Source organism: Pseudorasbora parva, chromosome 21, assembly GCF_024679245.1.
Source record: "Pseudorasbora parva isolate DD20220531a chromosome 21, ASM2467924v1, whole genome shotgun sequence".
NCBI lineage: Eukaryota > Metazoa > Chordata > Actinopteri > Cypriniformes > Gobionidae > Pseudorasbora > Pseudorasbora parva.
In genome coordinates, this window is record NC_090192.1 from 38,967,631 (window position 1) to 38,990,828 (window position 23,198).

Sequence of the window (23,198 nt, forward strand, 5' to 3'; positions counted from 1 at the left end):
CGCTCCCAAACTGTCATTTTAAGGTACAATGCAAAAGGCAAAGCCACTGGTTGCAGATGTTTTAAGATAGGCTCATATAATGTTTTCATTAATAATATTAATTAGGCTCATATATGTTTTCATTAATAATATTAATTAGGCTCATATAATGTTTTCATTAATAATATTAATTAGGCTCATATAATGTTTTCATTAATAATATTAATTAGGCTGCACTGCACTGCAGCACTCCTTATGAGCTTCAGGTGTGGCTCGTTAACTGAAAGGCAAGCAGAGTGAGGGAAAGAGAGAGAATAACAGACAATGCCTACTCAGAAACATTTCTTACATTATACGTCCACAGGGCGTAACAGAGGACGTGTCCACACAGGAGGAGCGCATCATGCGGAGGGCAGTGCTGAGCAGTAAGATGACTGACAGCTCAGAGAGCAAATGAACGCCTGATGACTAATATTGGATGCATTTCATTAAGAAGAGAATTATCATTAATAAACACAAATGAGCCAGTGCAGACGAGAGAGAATGAACGTTAGTCTGATAATCTGTTCAAAATATCGTTCATAATGGATCAATAATAATGCACTCCTGACATAAATTAAGAAATGAATGTCACTGCAACCCAGTTTTATCATAAACAGTGGTCAAAAATCGAAGCTGGTGTCTTTAATCTTTCTGATGATACTGAGTTTGTCCAGATAAAGTAATCGTGTGATGTTTAATGAGCAGTGAAAAATAGTAAGCCCGCCGTATACGATCTTTGAAAGGGATGGGGTTAAGTTCTTTACATCTGTTTTTTTTTTTTTACTTTCACATTTACAAACCCGATTCTAAAAAAAGTTGGGACACTGTCAAATTGTGAATAAAAAAAGAATGCAATAATTTACAAATCTCATAAACTTATATTTTATTCACAATAGAATATATGCCAAATATTGGCTCATTTTTCCAAATATTGCTCATTTTGGATTTCATGAGAGCTACACATTCCAAAGAAGTTGGGACAGATAGCAATAAGAGGCTAAAAAAGTTAAATGTACAAATAAGGAACAGCTGGCGGACCAATTTGCAACTTATTGGGTCAGTTGGCAACATGATTGGGTATAAAAAGAGCCTCTCAGAGGTCAAGATGGGCAGAGGATCACCAATTACTCAATGCTGCTGTGAAAAATAGTGGAGCAATATCAGAAAGGAGTTTCTCAGAGAAAATTTACAAATAGTTTGAAGTTATCATCATCTACAGTGCATAATAATCATTCAAAGATTCAGAGAATCTGGAACAATATCTGTGTGTAAGGGTCAAGGCCGGAAAACCATACTGGATGCCTGTGATCTTCGGGCCCTTAGACGCCATTGCATCACATACAGGAATGCTACTGTAATAGAGTTTGTCATATAGAAATGCACTTGAGTGTAAAGCACTGATTTTAAGATATAATGCCATAAAGTAAATGTACTGCTATTAAATGTTGTCATTTACTCACCTTCATGTCATTCCTAACTTGTATGGCTTTCACTCTTCTGTGAAACTCAAAAGCTGTTTTGAAGAATGTTTTGGTTGCCGTGCCTTCTATTGTATTACAAAAACATTCTGTTCCACAGAAAGAATGTAAAGAGGTTTGGCACGACATTAGGGTAATTATGAAATTGCATTATGAATTTGCATTATTAAATTGCAATAGGAAATTATGAATTATTCGTTTGGGTTGACACCATTTGTTAACGAAGAAGACGCTGTACTTTGTAATTGCATATATAAATATAACTGCAAGCAGCCATTATCGGTGCCAAGCACAAAGAAGAAAAGACATGCCTAAATGGCTGGGAGTGTCAGATCAACTGCAGCAATGAGCAATTAAACACATTTTAATTAATTTAGCCAAAAGGGCTATGGGATTTTCATGTTTTGTTCCATTATAGCGTCACCAAGAAGCACAATCGTACCATTTGTTTAATGTGTTCTTGGAGTGAGCCCATACGTGTGTCAATTTTGGTGAACATTTCTCATTTCGTTTTGGAGTTATATACATTTACAGCTCCTGTCCTGGCTGTTACGATTTAGTATATAGCTGGATTAATGTGCGCTGACCGCCACAGTGTTCTTGTCAGAGAACTCAGAGTCATTGACAGATGATAGCCTTTTAATGAATGCTTTGGCATCAACATAGATGGACATGTGCAAGGTTTTCTAAACAATGAAAGAGAAATAATAATTAACATACAGATCACCTAAGTGTTACATGCTAGATCAAATAAACTCAAAGTATCTTATTCCTCATACAATTATAACGATTGCTGTATTAAACTTCAAAGAATTGACAGCCCATGATACAGCACATAACTCACGTGAGGTAAACAGATCGCATTAATAGGCTATACATGAATAACTCTTATAAACAGTATCTGCAATGAATACACTTGCAATGTAACATTAATATTCAAATAACACTGGACTTACTTGTCCGTTACTCATGCAATGTCCTTAAAGTGTGAGCAATCCAGCGAGCGAACTTTCTTCCCCGTCGGAATGGCGGATGCAGCTCTATAACGCTACGCATATTCTCAGTGTATTAAATGAGCGCAAGCTCCGCAGCTGCGCAGGTTGCGCAATAGTCTGTGACGTGCAGCGCTGATTCAGTGCGCATCTCCGGTATTATGCTGAACATGGAGAATTCAGAACAGCCGCCCCCACATTTGAGCAGCAAATGTGTTGATTAGTAGAATTCTTCATGTTTGCAGACATAACATATTTTCTGGCAGGCCTGGAAGTGGGATAAGGCGGGCTACCGGTCGGGTGTATATTTTACCTCGCACTTGAATTTCAACAGTCCGTACACAACCATCTTTGCTTGGAATGAGTTTCACCACATGACCTATTGGCCATTGGGCTCGTGGTAGATTGGGGTCAATTATCATTACCACGGTATCCAGTGCAAGTGGCTCTGTCGGCTGCTGCCACTTGTAGCGGGATTGAAGGGTTGGCAGGTATTCACGTAGGTAATGGATCCAGAACTGATCTATTAGGTTCTGGCAATGTCGCCATCTACGGCGTCCTATGGTTTCAGGAGCATAAACGGCTTGTGGCAAAGAAGCATCCCGCCGCCCCATCAGAAGCATATTTGGTGTTATAGGATCAGGATTGGCCACATCCGATGACACGTATCCAAGTGGCTTGGAATTGAGAATACCTTCCACTTCAACTAGGATGGTGTGAAGTACATCTTCTGACAATGATTGAGCTCCTACAGCAACCTGGAGTGCACTCTTGATAGAACGAATCTCCAGCTCCCATGCCCCGCCGAAGTGTGGTGCATTAGGGGGATTGAATTTGAACTCAATCTGGTAATCGGTCAGTTGTCGTTGAAGCTGTGGTTCCAATTCTTTGAATGCCATTCGAAGTTCCCTGTCAGCACCTCTAAAATTCGTCCCTTGATCGGAAATTATTTCTGCTGGTTTACCTCGCCTGGCAATGAATCTGCGGAGGGCCAGTAGGAAGGCATCTGTATCCATTGAATTAAGGAGATCCAAATGAATGGCACGTGTCGTCAGGCACTTAAAAATCACCCCCCACCGCTTCTCGTTTCGTCTGCCTATCTTGGCGATAAATGGCCCGAAACAGTCAACACCTGTTGAGAAGAAAGGTGGGCGGAAGATGCGGAGGCGAGACATTGGCAAATCTGCCATTTGAGGAACTTTAGGCTGTGCTCTCCATCTTTGACATTCGGGGCAATGAAGTTGGTACCTTTTGATGACTTGTCGACCTCTCAAGATCCAATACTGTCTCCTGATTTCTGCAAACAACCTTTCAGAGCCAGTATGTAACAGCCGTTCATCATAGTCTTTGATTAGAAGCATGGTAGCTGGATGACGAGGGTCGAGGACAATGGGATGGATATCAAGATCACTAACCTGCTGTAACTGCCGTAGCCTCCCACCTACTCTGACGAGACCCATTGTTTGGTCCAGTTCCGGGCGCTAGATTTCTGAGTCTGCTGCTGATATGAACAGGCTGGTCAGCTCTTAGTGAAACAAGCTCTTCTGGAAAACTTTGTGCTTGGCAGGCTCGCAGGAGAATAGCTTCTGCTTCACGGTAGCTGTTAATTGAGTGAGTCTGGTTTGGCTCTGCCGCCCCGTGGCATTGCTGACGTACAGCTTCGACCAGTTCCTTCCATGATTCAAACTGGTTCACATCTGGGATATTTTGTGGCACAGATGCAAAACTGCAGAATGTCATTCCCTTTAGTTCGTTAGACTTGGGTAGCTGAGTGATGGGTGGTCTCTGAGGCCATTTATCTGGAGCTTGCAACAGGAAAGACGGCCCGTTACTCCATCTGCTAGGTCTAGTAAGCTCTAGAAGCGTTTTGCCTCGTGTCAAGTCATCAGCTGGATTATTAGGTGAGTCGACATAACGCCATGATCGCTGATCTGTCAGTTCTTGTATTTCGGATACGCGAGTGCCGACAAATACCTTGAACCGGCATGACTCTGACTGTAGCTATTCTAGGACTGTTGTCGAGTCTGTCCATAAGGTGGTCTGTTGCAAGAAGGAAGACAATTCCGTCTGGATTAATTTTGCCAGCTGTGCTCCAGCCAGCGCCGCACACAACTCTAGCCGTGGCACGGTCTGTTGGCGTTTAGGGGCCACTTTTGACCTGGCCATTATGAATGAGACATTGGTGATGCCCTCATCAGATGTACAGAGGTAGGCTACTGCTCCATACGCCCTCTCCGACGCGTCACAGAAAACATGCAGGTGGTGCACAAATCTAGAACTATCCATGGCTTCAGGAACATAGCAACGTGGGATTGAGACTGTGCTGAGGTGTGGTAACTCCTTCTCCCAGATATTCCAAGACTCGCGCAGTTCAGCAGGGAGGTCTGGGTCATCCCAGTCTCTTTTCTTCGACCATAGCTGCTGTATGAGAATCTTGGCTCTGGTGGTATAAGGCGTGATGAAACCCAATGGGTCATACTGACTCGCTAGTATCTTGTAAACTGTACGCATTGTCAGTACTGAATGTTCGATAGGTCGATATCTGTAACCCAGTGTGTCAGTTCTACAATTCCAGCAGAGTCCTAATGCGGGTTCTTGAGGGTCACAGCGTTTGTACTCCAGCCACCGTTCCATGTCCTGGGATCTGGCATCAGATGGTAAGTGAGCTACTACTGATGATTGGTTGCTCGTCCACTGCCTAATTTCAAATCCGCCATCCGCCAATAGTGCACGCAAGTCATCCACTCTACTCTTGGCTGCCTCCGCAGTAGGTAGACTCTCCAGACAATTATCAACATAGAAACTGGATTCGACATTCTGAATGAGGTCAGAAGTGCTGCGTGGGTGTTCTTTGACGTGCTTTTGTAGCGCATAGATGGCACAGCAGGGACTACTGCTGGTCCCGAACGGCAGCACCTGCCATTCATATACTTGCGGTGGAATCTCTCGTTGCAAGTCTCGCCAAAGGAATCTTAGTAAGGGTCTGTCCTCAGGCAACAGGCGAACCTGGTGAAACATACCCTTAACCCAGTGAGCAAAAAGTCGTCTAGAACACGTCTAAAAGACATAATTGTTGGACCTCCAGAAGACGTCCTCACAGGAGCCAGAATGAAAGTTTTTTTTACGTCTTTTCAGGACATTGTTTAGACGTCAATTAAAGACATGCTACAGACGTTATTGTTGGACCTCCAGAGGACGTCCTCACAGGAGCCAGAATGAACGTTTTTTTAACGTCTTTTCAGGACATTGTTTAGACGTCAATTAAAGACGTGCTACAGACGTTATTGTTGGACCTCCAGAGGACGTCCTCACAGGAGCCAGAATGAAAGTTTTTTTTTTACGTCTTTTCAGGACATCGTTCAGACGTCAATTAAAGACGTGATACAGACGTTGTTGTTGGACCTCCAGAAGACGTCCTCACAGGAGCCAGAATGAAAGTTTTTTATACGTCTTTTCAGGACATTGTTTAGACGTCAATTAAAGACGTGCTACAGACGTTGTTGTTGGACCTCCAGAAGACGTCCTCACAAGAGCCAGAATTACATTTTAGACGTCTTTTCATTACATTGTTTAGACGTGCTACCAACGTTATTGTTGGACCTCCAGAAGACGTCCTCACAGGAGCCAGAATTACATTTTATGCGTCTTTTTAGGACATTGTATAGACGTGAATTGAAGACGTTAGACATCTAAAGGCAGCCAGACTAAAAGTTGTTTTAGACACGATTTCTGTAGTAGAAAAGTCAACGACTTTTAAAGACCCATACTGACATTGAACTCCCAACTGTGCATAGTTGCAACTGTAATTTTTTTTAAAACAATGGCAGACCATAGCTCTAAATAAGATTTTAAAGAATATTGATAATATTTAATATTTTATTGAATAACTGTATATACTGAATTGTTATATCTTATAATGGCAATAAACTGCTTACCATTTTCATGTCAACTAAACTGACCACTCCAAGAAATAAACTACTAAATTCTCAATGTATATTTTTTATTACTATTTTTTTCTGCTGGACCAAAACTTAACAGCCCGAACAGTAAACGTATAAATTAACACTATACATTTTAAAATCCAAAACAGTAAAGTTATACATTAACACAATTATCCTTTAAAGAATATATAAAATGCTGTTAAAACAGTATAACATAACATAATTAACAAAATGTGGCTCTTAAAGTCAACAGGATTCATTTATAGCCTCCACCCCCGACTCTCCCGGGGGCATGTTTCAGGTGATCGGCTGCCGCAGACTTTATTTGGGCCTCTGTTGCAGCTGTGTCCCATTTCATGACAGCAGCTACAAACAAAGCAAAAAACAAAAACAACATGTTAAATAAATACAAACGCCACTGTTGTGGTTTAGCTTGAAGCAGATACATAGTATACTTTTGAAAATCGAGTATGCAAATCAACTAAATTAAATGGTTATTGAATAAAAAAAACTACATCAGGGCTGATATTAAGCATTCCACACACACATACATTTTTTTTTTTAAATGACCATATAATTAAGCTAACCTTTTATTGCTGAAAACAATTTCTTGTCTTCAAATGGGATTTTGTCTTTTTTGCCCTTCCCCTTCATGTTGAATAGGGTCATCAGTTGATTGGTGAAGAGCCTAATCCAATCCAAGAAAAAAAAAAAAAAATGCTATTATAACATCCTTCTGTTATTGTTGTTAGAATACAAGAGATAGGGCTTTTTTATTCAACATAGGGAATGAAACACAGGGAGGTAAACATCTGCATTCCATTTTAAATGACAATCGGTTTAAATAAGTGCGTATGACATCTCACATGTGGCTTTGACTTACATCAACATATTTATCAATTTTCATTAAAAAAAATACAATATACAGTATTATCTTTTATCACCATTTAGCCCAAAAACACCAAGATATTTTTTATCCAAATCGCCAAAAACAAATGAAAACCACCAAATGAAAACAAATTGGGTACACAAGAAAACCAAAGCAGAGCAGAACTAACAGGATCAATTGTTTTGGTCAAATGTCTAAAGACCTATGTCTGTTGAGTAAATGTGTAAATACCTGTCCATCACTTTGTGCGTGCAGTCCTTGACATCTTTCCCCCCCACTCTTGCTAGCTGACAAACCTATGAATAAAAAATACACATGTAAAAATATTAAAGGTAAAAAGCTGAAAACATGGTATGGAAAGAAAAAAAAACTAAGTTCACCCAGTGTGGTCCAGTTTTTTGCTGCCCTGAAAAACTGTGATTTTTAACATTTATATGCATCCATCTGGCCTAGTCTTGAGAAAATTGAAAGCTTTGTTCAAATATTTTCCAACAAATTGTATCAGTAGGTAAAATATAAAAATGCAAATAGAATTTGACCAAAATATCACCTTATCTCTTTATGACAAATCAAAAGGGGGAAAAATGTTGGAAATTCAGTTATATTAGTTTGTCACTATTAATACAGTATTAATAAAATACATGATTATTCCAATTGCGAAAGGGAGTTGGTTAAAAACCTATAAGTGAACTGTGTACACAAAAAATGCTCTCAATGCTGGAGTTCATGTGTAGAGTCCCTGGTGATAATTGGAGCAAAGTTTCATGTTGTGTCGAGCCTTCTTAGTGTTATAAAAATACTCACAGCGCGGCACACAACAAAAACTTCTTGCTCGGATGTTGCCGTTCCTGATATTTTAACATTCCAACATTTTAATTAAAATAAATACACTAAAGTTTGATCAGAAATAGAAATTTTATTGTAATAAGCGAATCTTAACAGTTACCCAAGAGATCACCTACCACTGCAGATGTGTACTGAAGTGAAAAGCGACCTGTTTTCCGGTTCGAACACTCAGCGTTAGGGCTGGACAATAATTCAATATCAATATATATCGCGATATAATTTTTTTCAATAACGGTGATATGATTTTTAAACACATTTCCGATATTTCGATAAATATATTACAGCATTCCTCACTGACTGACGTTCAGGCAGGGCGCAGCCGTCAGAAAGAGCAGAACATGATTGGCTACTTGCGCGATGACGTACACCACAGAAACGCAGTCAGTGCTCAGCAGTAGTAGGCTGATAGATCCAACGCGGCAAGTTTTAGCTACAAAAAGAGTTTCCCTGACCGCAACACAAATGTGACTGAACGAACTTCCACAAGTAAGGAGAAAGAAATACCGTATTTTCCGGACTATAAGTCGCACTTTTTTTCATAGTTTGGCTGGTCCTGCGACTTATAGTCAGGTGCGACTTATATATCAAATTTAATTCATACTGACTGACAAGAATAAACATATAGCCGCGAGAATGCGCTCTATGCTGCTCCTGTAGCCTAATATTTACTTATAGACAACAACTTAGAAAGACTGAACACAAACAAAATGCCCCCATAAAGAAAATCTTATTCTGCAAAATACAAACAGCATGTAGTAAAACATGCAGCCGAGAACGAGTCTCACAGCGTTCGTCTCGCGCGGCAGAGCCTCTCCCGGCAGAGAGTTCAAGCCTCTGTGGACTCGTTCCTTCAGCTCTGGCCATCTTGCTTACAGTCCGCAAGTAGATTTATTTTTCTTCTTCATCACAATTAAAGTAACCTCTGCTTTTCGCCAGTCCCTTACAAGTTTCTCACTCACTTCAAACTTTCTTTCTTCTGCTCGGGTTATGCAGTGAAGCGGGCACGAGCGAGTGCACGCGGATGCTCGCGTGCTCGCATGCGCGCGTCTCCAGCTCTGCCCTAATGCGACTTATAGTCCAGTGCGACTTATATATCTGTTTTTCTGCGTCATGACGCATTTTTTGACTGATGCGACTTATACTCCGGAGCGACTTATAGTCCGGAAAATACGGTAGTTGATAAGAGAAGAAAGACTAACGTTAATTCAGTGGGGTGGAAGTGGTTCGGCGTGTCCCCCGCACTTTTACTGGGTCTCCCCGGTCCTAGTCGACCCGCTCCGAGCGGGATTCCAAACGGCGTTACCTGGAGCGAGGGCGGCCAAGTTAACAGGGACGCTAAAGACCGCTTTCTCTAACCTCGGTTGATTGCGCGCTTCTTGAGGTCACGGGCAAGTGTATACATAGAAACCAACGTGAATACATCAAGATTTAATTTCAGAGACCAAAAATAATCTATGCGTGACCTGTCATTTTATTCGTATCTAAATATGAGGAGGACGCTCTCTCACAGAAAGTCCAAAAGCGGATTCGCAGAACTAACGTTACTGTCGCGCTGGAGCTGCAGCTGAAGGACGTTACATATACATACAAATCGTTATGAGCTGAAAGGTGACGATCGACAGTCAGACGATTGCGACAATATATGAAAGCAGTGAAGGAGCATCATGAGCAACAAAACTGTTTTCAACACTGATAATAATCATAAATGTTTGTTGAGCATCAAATCCTAATATGAGAATGATGAGTGACACTGAAGACTGGAGTAATGATGATAAATTCAGCTTTGATCACAGAAATAAAGGACACTTTACTATATATTCACGTAGTGAACAGATGATGTAGATCAGAATAATATTTCACTGTATTACGTTGTTTACTGCATTTTTAATTAAATAAATGCAGCATTAAATATATGCTATAATTTTGCATAAATGAAAAATAGAGCGCTATGAATTGTTCTTCACTGAAATTTAAAACTTAAAAGAAAATGCTCAATAAACTGCGTCTGCGGCATAGGAGCACTGTAGCCTACGCTGTGAAGCAGATCCACCATCTGAAGAAGATCCATCCGCTAGAATATTCTGAGTCAGGCTGAATCCTGGCTGAATCACTTTTGTTTAATCTATATTAAGAATAATATAATCAGCCTATGTTATAGTTTAAACTTAAAGATATTAATATTAATAAAGTGAGAGTCTTATGTTTATTTGATGTTGATTTCACATTTCTTTTTCATATAAAGGCTAAATACAAATAAAAGGTGAACATTAATTTATTTGTACTGGTTTTATTTCTAAAATATTATATTTTATAGGAGGACTATTCATAGACTTGGCCAATACATTTTTCAGAAGTTTGTAGGTACAGACATCCTATGTGGCAGTTCTTAGTAGTTTTTTCTAAAGCTTTTATATAGTTCATATCGATATCGGAATTATATCGTATCGACCAAAATTAAAAAAAATATCGTGATATGAATTTTGGCCATATCGTCCAGCCCTACTCAGCGTTCCGCATAACCCCATTTGGTATTAGAGGTCGAAAACATCTTACCAAGGTTTCAAATTTGTGCGTTTCCAGAAGAGAAGCCTCCTCCCTCTGGAACTCTTCCAAGGTGTCCATCTTTGTTATTTCAATTCCAGAGTGCGGTACGCTCCTCTGCAATTTTTTGACTTCATCAGTGAGAGTAACCAGCTTTGTCAGTACGATTTTCTGGAACTCTAGCAATAATGAGAAATTACGGAAAAAAAATTATTACTCAATATAATCATGGTTCTCTAATAACAACAACCATTTCAGCCTTTCAGTAAAAGAGTGTTGTGGCTATCTCAGTTGGAGGTACTTAAATTTCATACTGATCTGCCTGCATTGACAATTAAATATGACAATTAAAATGAGCTGATGACGTCACTGTTTTCTCCACAGTGACTGTCCAGCTGATTAAAATTCTGTTACATTGTTTTCCTGTTTAACACTCTAAAGCTGGTTTGTAACAATCTACATTTTAAAAAGCGCTATATAAATAAAGGTGACTTGACTTGCTCTATCAATCCAAAAAAAATGTATAACTATTCAATTAGTTACTTAACACTTTATTCAACAGGGAAACCGTAACCGTTTTTCATTAAAAAATAAAATAAATTGATTAAGGGATGGTTCTAGACTAAATGTCATAAATTCCCAAGCAACAAGATGTAAACCGGAAGTCTGATTTACCAAAAAAAAAAAAGTTAGATAATGCAATGCTATAAAACATAAGTAATTAGTCTGGGTTTTACATGAATACAACAATATAATATTTTTGTACTTACTCGCTTCTGACAGAGGGAATGTGGTTGGCACAGCCGTATTGTAATGGTACCTTGAATGTAAAAGACCTAAGCAGGAAAAAAAAAGTGTGAAGCGATCAATAAATTTAGAACATGTGTACTATGTGCCTTGAGTGATACAACCAATGACATTCACCATCTATGGACCTGCTCTCCCCAGCCTGGGACCTGGGTACACCTGATAAACCCAAACCACCAACATTAGTCAGTCCAATAGCAATAGTATTCTTAATGCTAATTTTGTCACATGCCTGTCCTGTCTTGTGTGCACATGTGGGTTTTATGTTGAGCATGTGCTCGTGTCATTGTCTGATCCCTCCCCCTTGTTATCTGATTAGTGTTTATTAGCCCCACCTGTGTTCCCTGATTCCCTTTTGATTTCTTCCCTTTATAAGCTCCTTATGTTTGTCAGTCTTGGTTGGATCGGTGCATGTCTCGTCTATGCCTCCCGGGTCCCTGTGTGGTATGTCTTCAGTTCATGTATTTGATTATGTATTTTGCCCCCTCGTGGGTTTTGTTTTATGTTTATTTTTGTAAATAAATCTTTTATTTCTGCACTTTAGTCCTCACGCCATTTTCCTTTGTGTGTGTAACGTGACAAATTTGACATTCAATAAGAGAAGCTAAATATAACTGGCAATACTCACGACTCCTTGAACTGCCTCGGCTCACAGACCTAAATGAACCTGTGCAATCCAGATTTAGCCATTATTAATAGTACTAATGACCTATGTGGATTTGATATGCAATAAGACAAGCCAACTGTGACTGGCTATACTTACAACTACTTGAACTTTCCCGGCCCATGGACCTGGACCTGGACCTGGACCTGGACCTGGACGAACCTGTGCAACCAAAAACTAACATTAGTTTTTCATGATCAATAGTGCTACTGATCTGCATGCTGATTTGATTATCCAAAAATGAAAAGTTATACTCACGACTAGTTGACCTGTCGCGGTCCACAGACTTGGATGTACCTAAGCAAAGGAGAGCAGAAACATCAGTAAGTCATGATCAGTAGTTCTAGTGACCTGCCTGCAATATTCAGGAATGAAAGGCGGTACTCACAACTAGTTGCCCTGTTCTGGTCCACAGACCTGGATTTACCTAAGCAACAGAGAGCAGAAACATCAGTCAAGCGTGATCAATTGTGCAATTTGATCTGCATGCTGATTTGATCATCCAAAAATACAAAGTTATACTCACGACTAGTTGACCTGTCGCGGTCCACAGACCTGGGTGTATCTAAGCAAACAGAGAGCAGAAACATCAGTCAGTCATGAACAATTGTACTACTGATCTGCATACTGATTTGATCATCCAAAAATACAAAGTTATACTCACGACTAGTTGACCTGTCGCGGTCCACAGACCTGGGTGTATCTAAGCAACAGAGAGCAGAAACATCAGTCAGTCATGAACAATTGTGCAATTTGATCTGCATGCTGATTTTATCATCCAAAAATGAAAAGTTATACTCACGACTAGTTGACCTGTCGTGGTCCACAGACCTGGGTGTATCTAAGCAACAGAGAGCAGAAACATCAGTCAGTCATGAACAATTGTGCAATTTGATCTGCATGCTGATTTTATCATCCAAAAATAAAAAATGTTATACTCACGACTAGTTGACCTGTCGTGGTCCACAGACTTGGATTTACCTAAGCAATGGAGAGCAGACACATCAGTCAGTCATGATCAATAGTGCTACTGATCTGCATGCTGATTTGATCATCTAAAAATACAAAGTTATACTCACGACTAGTTGACCTGTCGCGGTCCACAGACTTGGATGTACCTAAGCAATGGAAGGCAGAAACATCAGTCACAAACATCAGTCAGTCATGAACAATAGTCCTAGTGACCTGCCTGCAATATTCAGGAATGAAGGGCTGTACTCACGACTAGTTGACCTGTCCCGGTCCACAGACCTGGGTGTACCTAAACAAACCAAATCAGAAATTACAGTCAGTTATGATCAGTAGTAGGTAGGGCTGCGCAATTAATGACAATTTTATCAAAATCGCAATATGAACTAGTGCAATATCCAAATTACAGCAGGGGCACAATATTTGTTTAACGCAAAATATGTCATACCAATCTAAAATAAAGTATTGTGGTGCTGCAGACATCCCAGCCTAAATCGTATCTTACAGACTAAAGGAAAAATATTTAGTTTGGTACAGATCCTCACATTTAAAAAAAATTCACACTTCAATCTTTTAAAAAAAAATATATTTTACAATGAGAAAAATGATACAAAAATTATCATTCCCTCCAATATCATGATTCATATCACAATCGCAATAACAGTCCCAAGTAATTGCAATTTGATATTTTCCTAATATTGTGTGATCACAGTAGTATAAAAACCAAAGGATTGTTATGTTTTGACTGATGACTCTTTTCTTGGAAGAAAATAAATCTTTATAAAGACAATTGCAAAAGGTTTATTTAGTGATCATTGAATTTTTTTGGCACAGCAGAAATTAGCATCGTGGCTAACGCTATTGTTAGTTTATTAAATAGTCTCGACTGTGCTTTCAAACATGCTGTAATTGTGCTAACCGACCCCCATTCGCCTTTACAAGAGAGGTGCTTCAATACACTTGTTAGATAATGTTTCATTACAAGGTTGACAATGCATAATAGTGAATTTCAGGCTGCATTTGAGCATTAAATATTTGAAAAGTAAAAGAAAAATTTAATTTGAACGTAATTAAATTGAAAGATTGACAGCTCTACTCACCACTATTTTATCTGTCACGACCAAATGACAACAAAGACAAAATGTAATACAATTACAAATACTTACCTTAATATTTGAATCTGATTCAAATGTGCATGGTCATCTTAGCAACAACTCACCATTCTTTGACATTTTGATTGGTGGGATGGGAAAGACTGGAATTTTAGGACTGGCATCTGATCAGTAAATAAGGGGTATACAAAATTATTTACAGTGTACTTGATTTTGTACTGAGCACAGGCAATGTTTCAATACACATTTAATTAATGCCACAAGAAAAATTTCTGTACCTCCTTTCCTCTCTACACCCTCTCCCTCAGCAGTCGCATCAGACAGGTCAGATCCTTTGAATAAAACAAATTACAATTGTAACGCGAGGATGCATGATTTCACTATTAAGGCAATGTTAGGGACATACCTTCAACAAAATCTGCAAATGCTTTAGCTTTTTTCATCCTCTTTTGGATTACAACCTCTTCATCTTCTTCTTCATATTGTTCAGCTTGGCTGGTTTCATTATATTCCTCGCACTCATGGAGACTTTCTGTAAAGACAGCATTTATGTCATCAAAGCACATTTTGTTTTACTGTTTCAAAATATAAGAGGTTACCTGCTGTAAATTTCACTTTTATCAATGGGAACGTTTCCCAGTCATCCTTAGGGGCCACATGGTTTTCAAAACAATATTTTGCCCTCGTTTTTGGCCACCGAAGGGTTTTATCATCTACATTAACCCAGACATCAGGGATGGTCCCCTCCATTTCCTTCCCATTTTCAGTCCAAACAGCTTTGACAAAAAGCATAACCTGCGACAAAAATTAATATAATAAAAAAATTATGTTTTATTCACACATGCACACACACACACATGCACACACACACATGCACACACACACACACACACACACACACACACACACACACACACACACACACACACACACACACACACACACACACAGTATATTTAATAATAATAATACATTTTATTTATAATGCACTTTATATTAAACAAAATCTCAAAGTGCTAAATTATATTTCCAACATACTTTTTGACTTGCCAGTCTTCAACATGAATGTTCAATGCCATGCCGCAGAGGAATCATGACGGTGCCATTGTTGTAAGGTAGACAGGCTACTTTTCGACTAAGGTCTTTTTCCTTGAGCTCTTTTCTTTGGAATCTACGGCCATTCCCTATGTAAGCAATGTTCAAGAGCTTTGACAGACATGGTTTGTCAAACAGGTCGACAGTGTGTCTCTGTTTTATCACATCGCAAACAACCGTCCCATCTCCCCTCCTCTCTTGAACAAAAGCAAACCTCTCATCTTCCAAAAGGAAGCAGCTGTCTCTCCTTTTTGTTGAAATGTACATTTGGGGCTTTACCTCAGACTGTGCACTGGAAGTCCCCTGGGCATGTTCAATTTCGACCAGGCGTTTGGACACCTGCGCTAATGGATTTTGGCCAGTCCTGACCAATCTTTTGATCTGCTGCAAATAATTCTCATATGGAAAGCAACATATGTCATTTAAAGAGCACCTGAAATGCGAGACATCTTCATGGATGTGTAACAGGGCATGCACATTGTACACAGCAAATGTTTTTCCATACAGTGCAGGGCAGCTAGACACAAAGTGCCTCATCAGTTCAGAAGAAAAATCCAAATAGGCAGCTCTTGTCCTGTCATCTGAGTCCAGCATGATGGATACTGCCACGCTCAGTGTCACAAAATGTGCATAGAGCTGTGAGGAGACAGTATTTTTGAGTACTATGGGTCCCGTGTAAAGGAGAAACTGACGGAACTCTGTGGCTTTCCACCTGTCTAACTCCTGAAGGCCACGGGGCTGTCGTGCAAACTCGCTGGGCATATGGCCTCGTAGCATTTTCAGTTTTTGTGAGATTTCACTCTTCTGTCTCACAGAGAGCCTGCACAGTTTTGGGCCTCTAGTCAGATACACCAACAACCGCCTAACAACACCCAAGCAAATTGTGTGCATATAATCTAAAACAAAGGCCCTGACACAGGGAATTCCAGCAGCTATTAAAGGGCTGGACCCATTTTGATGGCGAGAATACTCTAACTGACTAAATGCTTCATCTGTGCGCAAGGTGGATGTCAGCTGATTGAAGACGACTCTTCTTTCGACATACTGGCCTTTCACTTGGCACCTCTCACAACTGTCATATGCAGTATGACCTTTAATGCATTTTAAATATGCTCTTGCCGGTGCGTCACAAACAAAGGTATGAATATTTACTGCATACTTTTTGTCACGAACCACCAGGCCATTCTGTTGGAGATTATTGAACTCCTCCAAAAAGTCATGGAGATAATCATCAAGGGGCTCAGGCTTGCTTTCCCCACAGTATAATGCCACAATGAATGGATTGAAATTGCTAAATTTCACCAGTATTGGCCAGAACTGGATTTTGCTACTTTTAAAGATTGGTAGTCCATCAATGTTGACATCCAAACTGACCGTACTGTGTTGTCGTCTGAAAGCATCATTTTGACACAGTACACGGGAAATGCCCCCCTCCAAGCCATAGTAAATATACTGTCCATTGCATTTTGAATGGCTGTCAATGAATTGAGGAGTGGCTAGTAATGTGCGTGAATCTTTGGGGAGTACATGTCCATGATCCCTTAGAATCTGCAGTAATTCATTTAGGGACCTATTAGTGATTTGGTGTTTTGTACTCCACTCTCGCAAGTCATCACCTAGGTTTCTAACTTGGGCCTCTGGCTCGGGATTCAAAATCTCCACATCTGAGTCACACATTCCGATGTCGGTGTCAAAGTCTGAACCATCAGTGGTCACAATGGTGCTGTGGTCATCAGTACTGCTACCACCCTCATCATTGGTTGTTTCCTCTCTGTCATGCGTCGTCAATGTGTTATCAATTGTCTCTGTGTCGTCGTCAGACTGGAGAAGTGCATTGATGTCTGCTTTACGTTTTCTCCACATTCTTAAATAAGCCATCTAACAAAGTTTCAAGTGTCAAAACAAAATCCAGTAATATTATTATCCTTATATAATAAATATTTTGTGCGCGCACACACACACACACACTAGAGATGCTTTGTCCTGTTTTTATATGCAGATTGTTGATCATCAATGTGCAATATCTGCCGATAAAGGGCAGATATTGTTGGTTTTGTGTTGTTTTGTTATAGCAGCTATTTACACGTATGTGTGTCTACCATTTACATAAATTCACACACACACACACACACACATATATATATATATATATATATATATATATATATATACACACACACTATGGGTCAAAATCGATTACACACAAAATCGATTCGTACTCAAATAACGTCAAGCTCTTCAGATTCAAAATCGAATCCTAGAATTCACAAAATTTATTTAATTTTTATACATTGTATGTCTATTGCAATCACATGATAGATTAATGATGAATATGATTATGAATATCGACACTGCCCATTATCAGCAACCATTCATCCAATGTTCCAAAGGCACATTCTAACTGAGAAAACATTGGAGAACCCTTTTGCAATTATGTAAGCACATTATGTAATCTGAAAATGATATATATATATATATATATATATATATATATATTATATATATATATATATATATATATATATATATATATATATATATATATATATATATATATATATATATATATATATACTTATTGTGTTGAAATTACATTGAGAGAGGACGAATACTCACTTCTCTTGGTTAACTGTTAGCTGCTCTGATGAGGGATTCTGATAAAAGAGAGAAGATAGAAGGAGGGGAGGTATTAATTAACATGGGTAACATTTTAGTGACTTCATTTAATTTCATATGACAATATAGCCTGATCGTCCAACCCATTCCTCATTTTTTTTGTCTATGTTAGCGTGGACACATACGTTAACATTTTACCTGGTTAGCAAGCATGTCCATTTCGAGGGAAATTTTTTTTGAATGACCGAACGTTAGATGGACCAACCGAAAAACTTTATGATAACATTGCGAGAATCATTCGCTATTAGTACCAATATTACAAAATACTTACAAACTTCTTGATAGTGATGGCAAGTGCAACACGAGGCGGGAAAGTGTGAAACAGCCTTCCAGGTGCGGACTGCGGAGCTTGCTGCGGCCTGCGGACTGCAGTCATATCCGTCCGCCACAGAACTGGAGAAATATTCTTCCGACCATGTTTTATCAATAAAAAAAATCTCAATACTATGTTATAAAAGGTTTAAAATGTATTCAAAACAATGTCTACTTGACACAGTCCCGATTATTAATTATTAATTATAATTATCACCATAAAGGTATCACTTTTTTTCACAGGGGAGGGATATCACAATATCTTTGTTGTAACCGGAACACACACACACAAACACTCCGATTGAAAAACATCTGCTTCACTATATTATATATATATATATATATATATATATATATATATATATATATATATATATATATATATATATATATATATATATATATATATATATATATATATATATGTGTGTGTGTATGTTATTATATATTTTAAAATTTATTATATTATTTATATAAATTAAAAAATTGGAGAATCGACATCACCCTTTCAAATATTATTCAAAGATTTTGTAAGCATATTGCGTAATTGTTTTTTATTTGTTATGAAACATGCCACATTGTGCTATTTTAATGAATTATTACAACATTTTTTAAAAATGTATGTGGTTCAGATACAATAATATTTTGAGTTTCTTTTTACTAAATCAATTTTCTTCATTGTATTAACTAAAATGTTTAATAAAAATAAAATAAAAACTTTTTTACAGTGCAGGGGTGTCGGGGTAGAAATCGGACTGGGCCTGCAATTAATAGCAGTGGCTGTGGGGAGGGGCTTTTCTACAGGGCCCAGAATTTTGTGCTATGTCTTTGTCTATTCCTGACAGCTTGAAACAGATGCTCTTTTGGAACCCCAGGCCTTCAGAGAGAACTTAAGGCCCAATATATGAGTGGATATAGTTACTCATCACCCTCAAACAATGACGAATTTAAAAAAGACAATAAATGAATCACTTTTTCTAGAATAGGGTCCAGAATGACATCGTCATACATATACTTTCAAATTTTAAATGTCTGTGGAGAAGCTATGATGTCATATGTGGTACCATTTGAAAGCTTAGTGCCTCTATACTTTCTGAAGATATGCATTACTTTGGCATTTGTTTTACACAAAGTAATGTATTTACACTAAATTACACTGGTGCCATTTCCGTCTGTATTTGGCCTACCCAAATTAAAAATCTTCCCACGGTGGTCTAAGTTCAGAAAACCCTTTTAAGTTACATAAAACACTGCTAAAAGTCATAAACATGTAAGTATATGTTTTCTGAGCTGTAATAATCCCCAAAAAGAGACACTTTTTTGATGTTTGTTGGTTATAAATTCATTTTTGAAAGTGTGTAACTCTAGCACCCTGCAGACACGGGTAGCGGCGGGTCATCCCTTCAGATCCATTTGAGTCAATAACATGACACAGACAAATTTTTTGTGGGATTATTACAGTTTAGGCAACATATACTTACATGTTTATAACTTTAACCAGTGTTTTATGTAACTTCAAAGGGTTTACTGTACAATTACACCCAATTTTGAACTTAGACCACTGTATGTGTGTATGGGAAGCTTTTCAATTTGGGTAGGACAAATCCAGGCGGAAATCCCAAAAATGTTACCAGATGTTAAGGGGTTAAAACTTTAGAATAAATGTAGTCCGTTGGACTGACCGTCTGCCTTTGTCCCCCATATTCCTAGTTCCCAAAAATCACATCAGATTCACATAGCCAAAATCTATTTATTGACATTGATATTGTTTTTTATTCCTGACCTTGAGTTTGAGGAACTATTTCATCTGTCTATTTGTGCTAACCTGCCTGCATCCTCTATACCTCTCAGAGATCATAAAATCAGTAAGTCATCCTGCCACTGCTTTCCCCAGCTGACTGCCTTAAGTGAAAGTTTAAAAGAGCTATGTGACCAAAAGTAATTTAATTATGGAGAGAATGTTGAATGCAATACACAACTGTGATACTAACAGGGGTACAAAAAACATTTATATATACAAGATGCATACATGGACACACTTAGCTGGCACCAACTCCATGCAGCGTCGCTCCAGGAGTTGTAACAGTTATAAGTCGTTATATGCAAGGTGTCTGCCAGCCAGTTTATGTTAGCAACTGACCACATTCTGGACAGATACAGCCTGTAATTTATGTCTGTTCTGAACTAGTTATGGCTGTCAGTGGACGTTTAGATTGTGACCCGATTGGACATCTTTATTCACGTCATTCATCGACTAATTATGGATGTCAATGGACGTCCAGATTATAGCCACTATAAACGTCTGTTGTCGACTAGTTATGGCTGTCAGTGGACGTTTAGATTGTGACCCGATTGGACATCTTTATTCACGTCATTCATCGACTAATTATGGATGTCAATGGACGTCCAGATTATAGCCACTATAAACGTCTGTTCTCGACTAGTTATGGCTGTCAGTGGACGTTTAGATTGTGGCCAGATTGGACAGCTTTATTCACGTCATTCATCGACTATTTATGGATGTGAATGGACGTCCAGATTATAGCCAGTATGAACGTCTGTTCTCGACTAGTTATGGCTGTCAGTGGACGTTTAGATTGTGGCCAGATTGGACATCTTTATTCACGTCATTCATCGACTAATTATGGAAGTCAATGGACGTCCAGATTATAGCCAGTATAAACGTCTGTTCTCGACTAGTTATGGCTGTCAGTGGACGTTTAGATTGTGGCCAGATTGGACAGCTTTATTCACGTCATTCATCGACTATTTATGGATGTGAATGGACGTCCAGATTATAGCCAGTAGGAACGTCTGTTGTCGACTAGTTATGGTTGTCAGTGGACGTTTAGATTGTGGCCAGATTGGACATCTTTTTTCACGTCATTTATCGACTAATTATGGATGTCAATGGACGTCCAGATTATAGCCAGTACGAACGTCTGTTCTTGACGTATTCTGGCGGTCAGTGGACGTTTAGATTGTGGCCGGATTGGACAGAATTTCTTAGTGTCATTATTCGACTAGTTCTGGCTGTCAATGGACGTTTAGATCATGGCCTGGACGGACGGACGGGATATCAACCTGTTTTGTATGTCCACAGACGTCGCATGCTCAGTGGGAATGTCTCCACTGATCGCAACACGGTGCAGTCGAAATCGCAGTAGGACTCCAAGGAGGGATGGTCCCAGGTTTGGTCCTGGCAGGAGTTGCTCATTGAGAGAAGTACCCTTGTATACAAATGAACAATTGAACACCAGACGTGCCTTTCCATTGTGGTAGACGAGGTGATGTGGCAGATACCAGGATTCTTCAGATTCATTAGCTTCTTTAGCCGTGATCTCCTTGACATAACCTGCATGAATTAGTCTATTCATCTCACCTTGATAGGCAGCTGCCTTCTCTGGTTGATCTTGAAGTCTCCTTTCAGTACTGCGGAGATTGGCAAGCACAGCTTCTTGAGGAACACGCAGTTATGGGGAATCGTCAGTTCTTAACAAGGGAGTGGCATAGCGTTGAATTCCATCAATTAACACCCTACAGGTCTTGCTGTCTAAGATCTTGATAGAATCTTGGTCCTGTTTCGAACAAGTTAACAGTTTTTCACTGCGGTAAGGTAGAGAATCTAGCTGCCACAATCTCTCAACATCTCTGTAGAGGGTATCATAGGCTGCTGAAGCGGTAATGAAATAACTCTGATGAGTGGAGGTTGCTCGATTTGGAAGACCTTCGGGACCTTGAAGAGCCCAGCCTAGTTTTGTATGGACAGCGACTGGCCCAACCTCCGTGCCTCCATAAACGGTTTCTACCGCTGTGATCAGAGTGCTATTATCTGAGCCAATCAGCAACAGGGGCAGAACATTCTTGAATGACTGCAAAGGAATATCTCTCAAGTGCGCATATCGTCGTTGTAGAGCTTTGACTGGGTAGCTCTGTTCCACTAGATCTAATCCATCTGCAGTGAAGGCATTGTGGATTCTGTATCTGACTCCTGGTTTGGTTCTGGAGGACACATCGAAGGTAACAATTGAGCCAGCCAGGAATGTGACATCGGGACGGATAGTACGTAAGGCTAAAGTTTCCTCCTTCCCTTCCAGCTGAAGCTGTTGAGCAGCAGCAGGTATCAGCATGGTACGTTCAGCTCCATCATCTAATATTGCAAAGGTCTCGATTGCTCTGTCCTTATTATGTAGAAGCACAGGCACAACTTTCAGTAGTACTCGGCCTGAGGGACTTGAAGGTGTGAGGTAGATCCTACTGTTTAGTGCACTGGTAGGCTTAACCTTGGCTCGCTCTTCAGCAATCCCATGGAGGACCTGGAGATGTATCTCCCCACAGATTCCACAAGGTTTCTTTAGGTTACAGTCCTCCGGGCAGTGAGAACGGCCACATTTCCAGCACCGTTTCCCTTCTGCTATCCATTGCATGAGGTTGTCTGTAGATTGCTCCTTTACTTCTGAGCACTGTGTTATATAATGCTCTTTGCTGTGGCAGAATAGACAATGGACTTTGGACTTCTTCCATTGAGTGGGTGGAGGTACCGGTTTAGGTGCTTTGACGCTTTGTGGCTCTGTGCCATGGTAGACTGAATTGCTCTGTCCCTTTGATCGAGTTGAAGCCCTTCCCTGAAGTGAATAAGAGTATTTCTCTTTCTGATAGCGTTCAACTAGTCTACTGGACAGACGCTGTTGTTGAGCTTTACCCTGCAGCCAACCAGAAAAGTCCTGGAGATTATATGGATTAAGGCTGGTGACATTCAGCTTGCCTTGCATCTGTAGAAACTCAATGAAATTGTCCCTGAGATATTTGGGCAGTTTGCTGAGAAGCCTGTCTACATGGGAACAACAGCTGAGTT

The 23,198-nt window shown here is 39.5% G+C and overlaps 1 protein-coding gene and 1 long non-coding RNA gene across 13 annotated transcripts; both read right to left on the reverse strand.

The window, feature by feature from the left end:
- Positions 1 to 2,120: 2,120 nt before the first annotated feature.
- LOC137055870 (uncharacterized) lies at positions 2,121 to 2,538 on the reverse strand. Its single transcript, XR_010900105.1, has 2 exons — positions 2,456 to 2,538; positions 2,121 to 2,185 (listed from the first exon to the last, which is right to left on the reverse strand). It is a non-coding gene; the product is annotated as an uncharacterized lncRNA (long non-coding RNA).
- A 3,936-nt stretch (positions 2,539 to 6,474) lies between these two features.
- LOC137055856 (uncharacterized) lies at positions 6,475 to 21,465 on the reverse strand. Of its 12 annotated transcripts, none has more exons than XM_067429766.1 (22): positions 21,428 to 21,465; positions 18,303 to 18,437; positions 17,972 to 18,009; positions 14,860 to 15,055; positions 14,667 to 14,792; positions 14,539 to 14,592; positions 14,368 to 14,424; positions 13,402 to 13,440; positions 13,259 to 13,297; positions 12,982 to 13,020; positions 12,844 to 12,882; positions 12,706 to 12,744; positions 12,568 to 12,606; positions 12,438 to 12,476; positions 12,279 to 12,341; positions 12,144 to 12,182; positions 11,633 to 11,674; positions 11,479 to 11,544; positions 10,721 to 10,887; positions 7,553 to 7,617; positions 7,020 to 7,120; positions 6,475 to 6,798 (listed from the first exon to the last, which is right to left on the reverse strand). In XM_067429766.1, exons 4-22 carry the CDS (start codon positions 15,050 to 15,052, stop codon positions 6,689 to 6,691), a joined length of 1,356 nt encoding a protein of 451 aa, XP_067285867.1. In that variant the 5' UTR covers positions 15,053 to 15,055; positions 17,972 to 18,009; positions 18,303 to 18,437; positions 21,428 to 21,465; the 3' UTR covers positions 6,475 to 6,688. The 12 variants fall into 12 exon arrangements, with proteins under 12 accessions (XP_067285867.1, XP_067285866.1, XP_067285870.1 ...); XM_067429765.1 differs by lacking the exon at positions 12,982 to 13,020 and adding an exon at positions 13,122 to 13,160; XM_067429769.1 differs by lacking the exon at positions 13,259 to 13,297.
- Positions 21,466 to 23,198: the final 1,733 nt, after the last annotated feature.

What these genes read in the sequence shown, in the direction of transcription:
- LOC137055856 (XM_067429764.1), bottom strand. Translation starts at nt 17,233, where the DNA reads ATGGCTTATTTAAGAATGTGGAGAAAACGTAAAGCAGACATCAATGCA.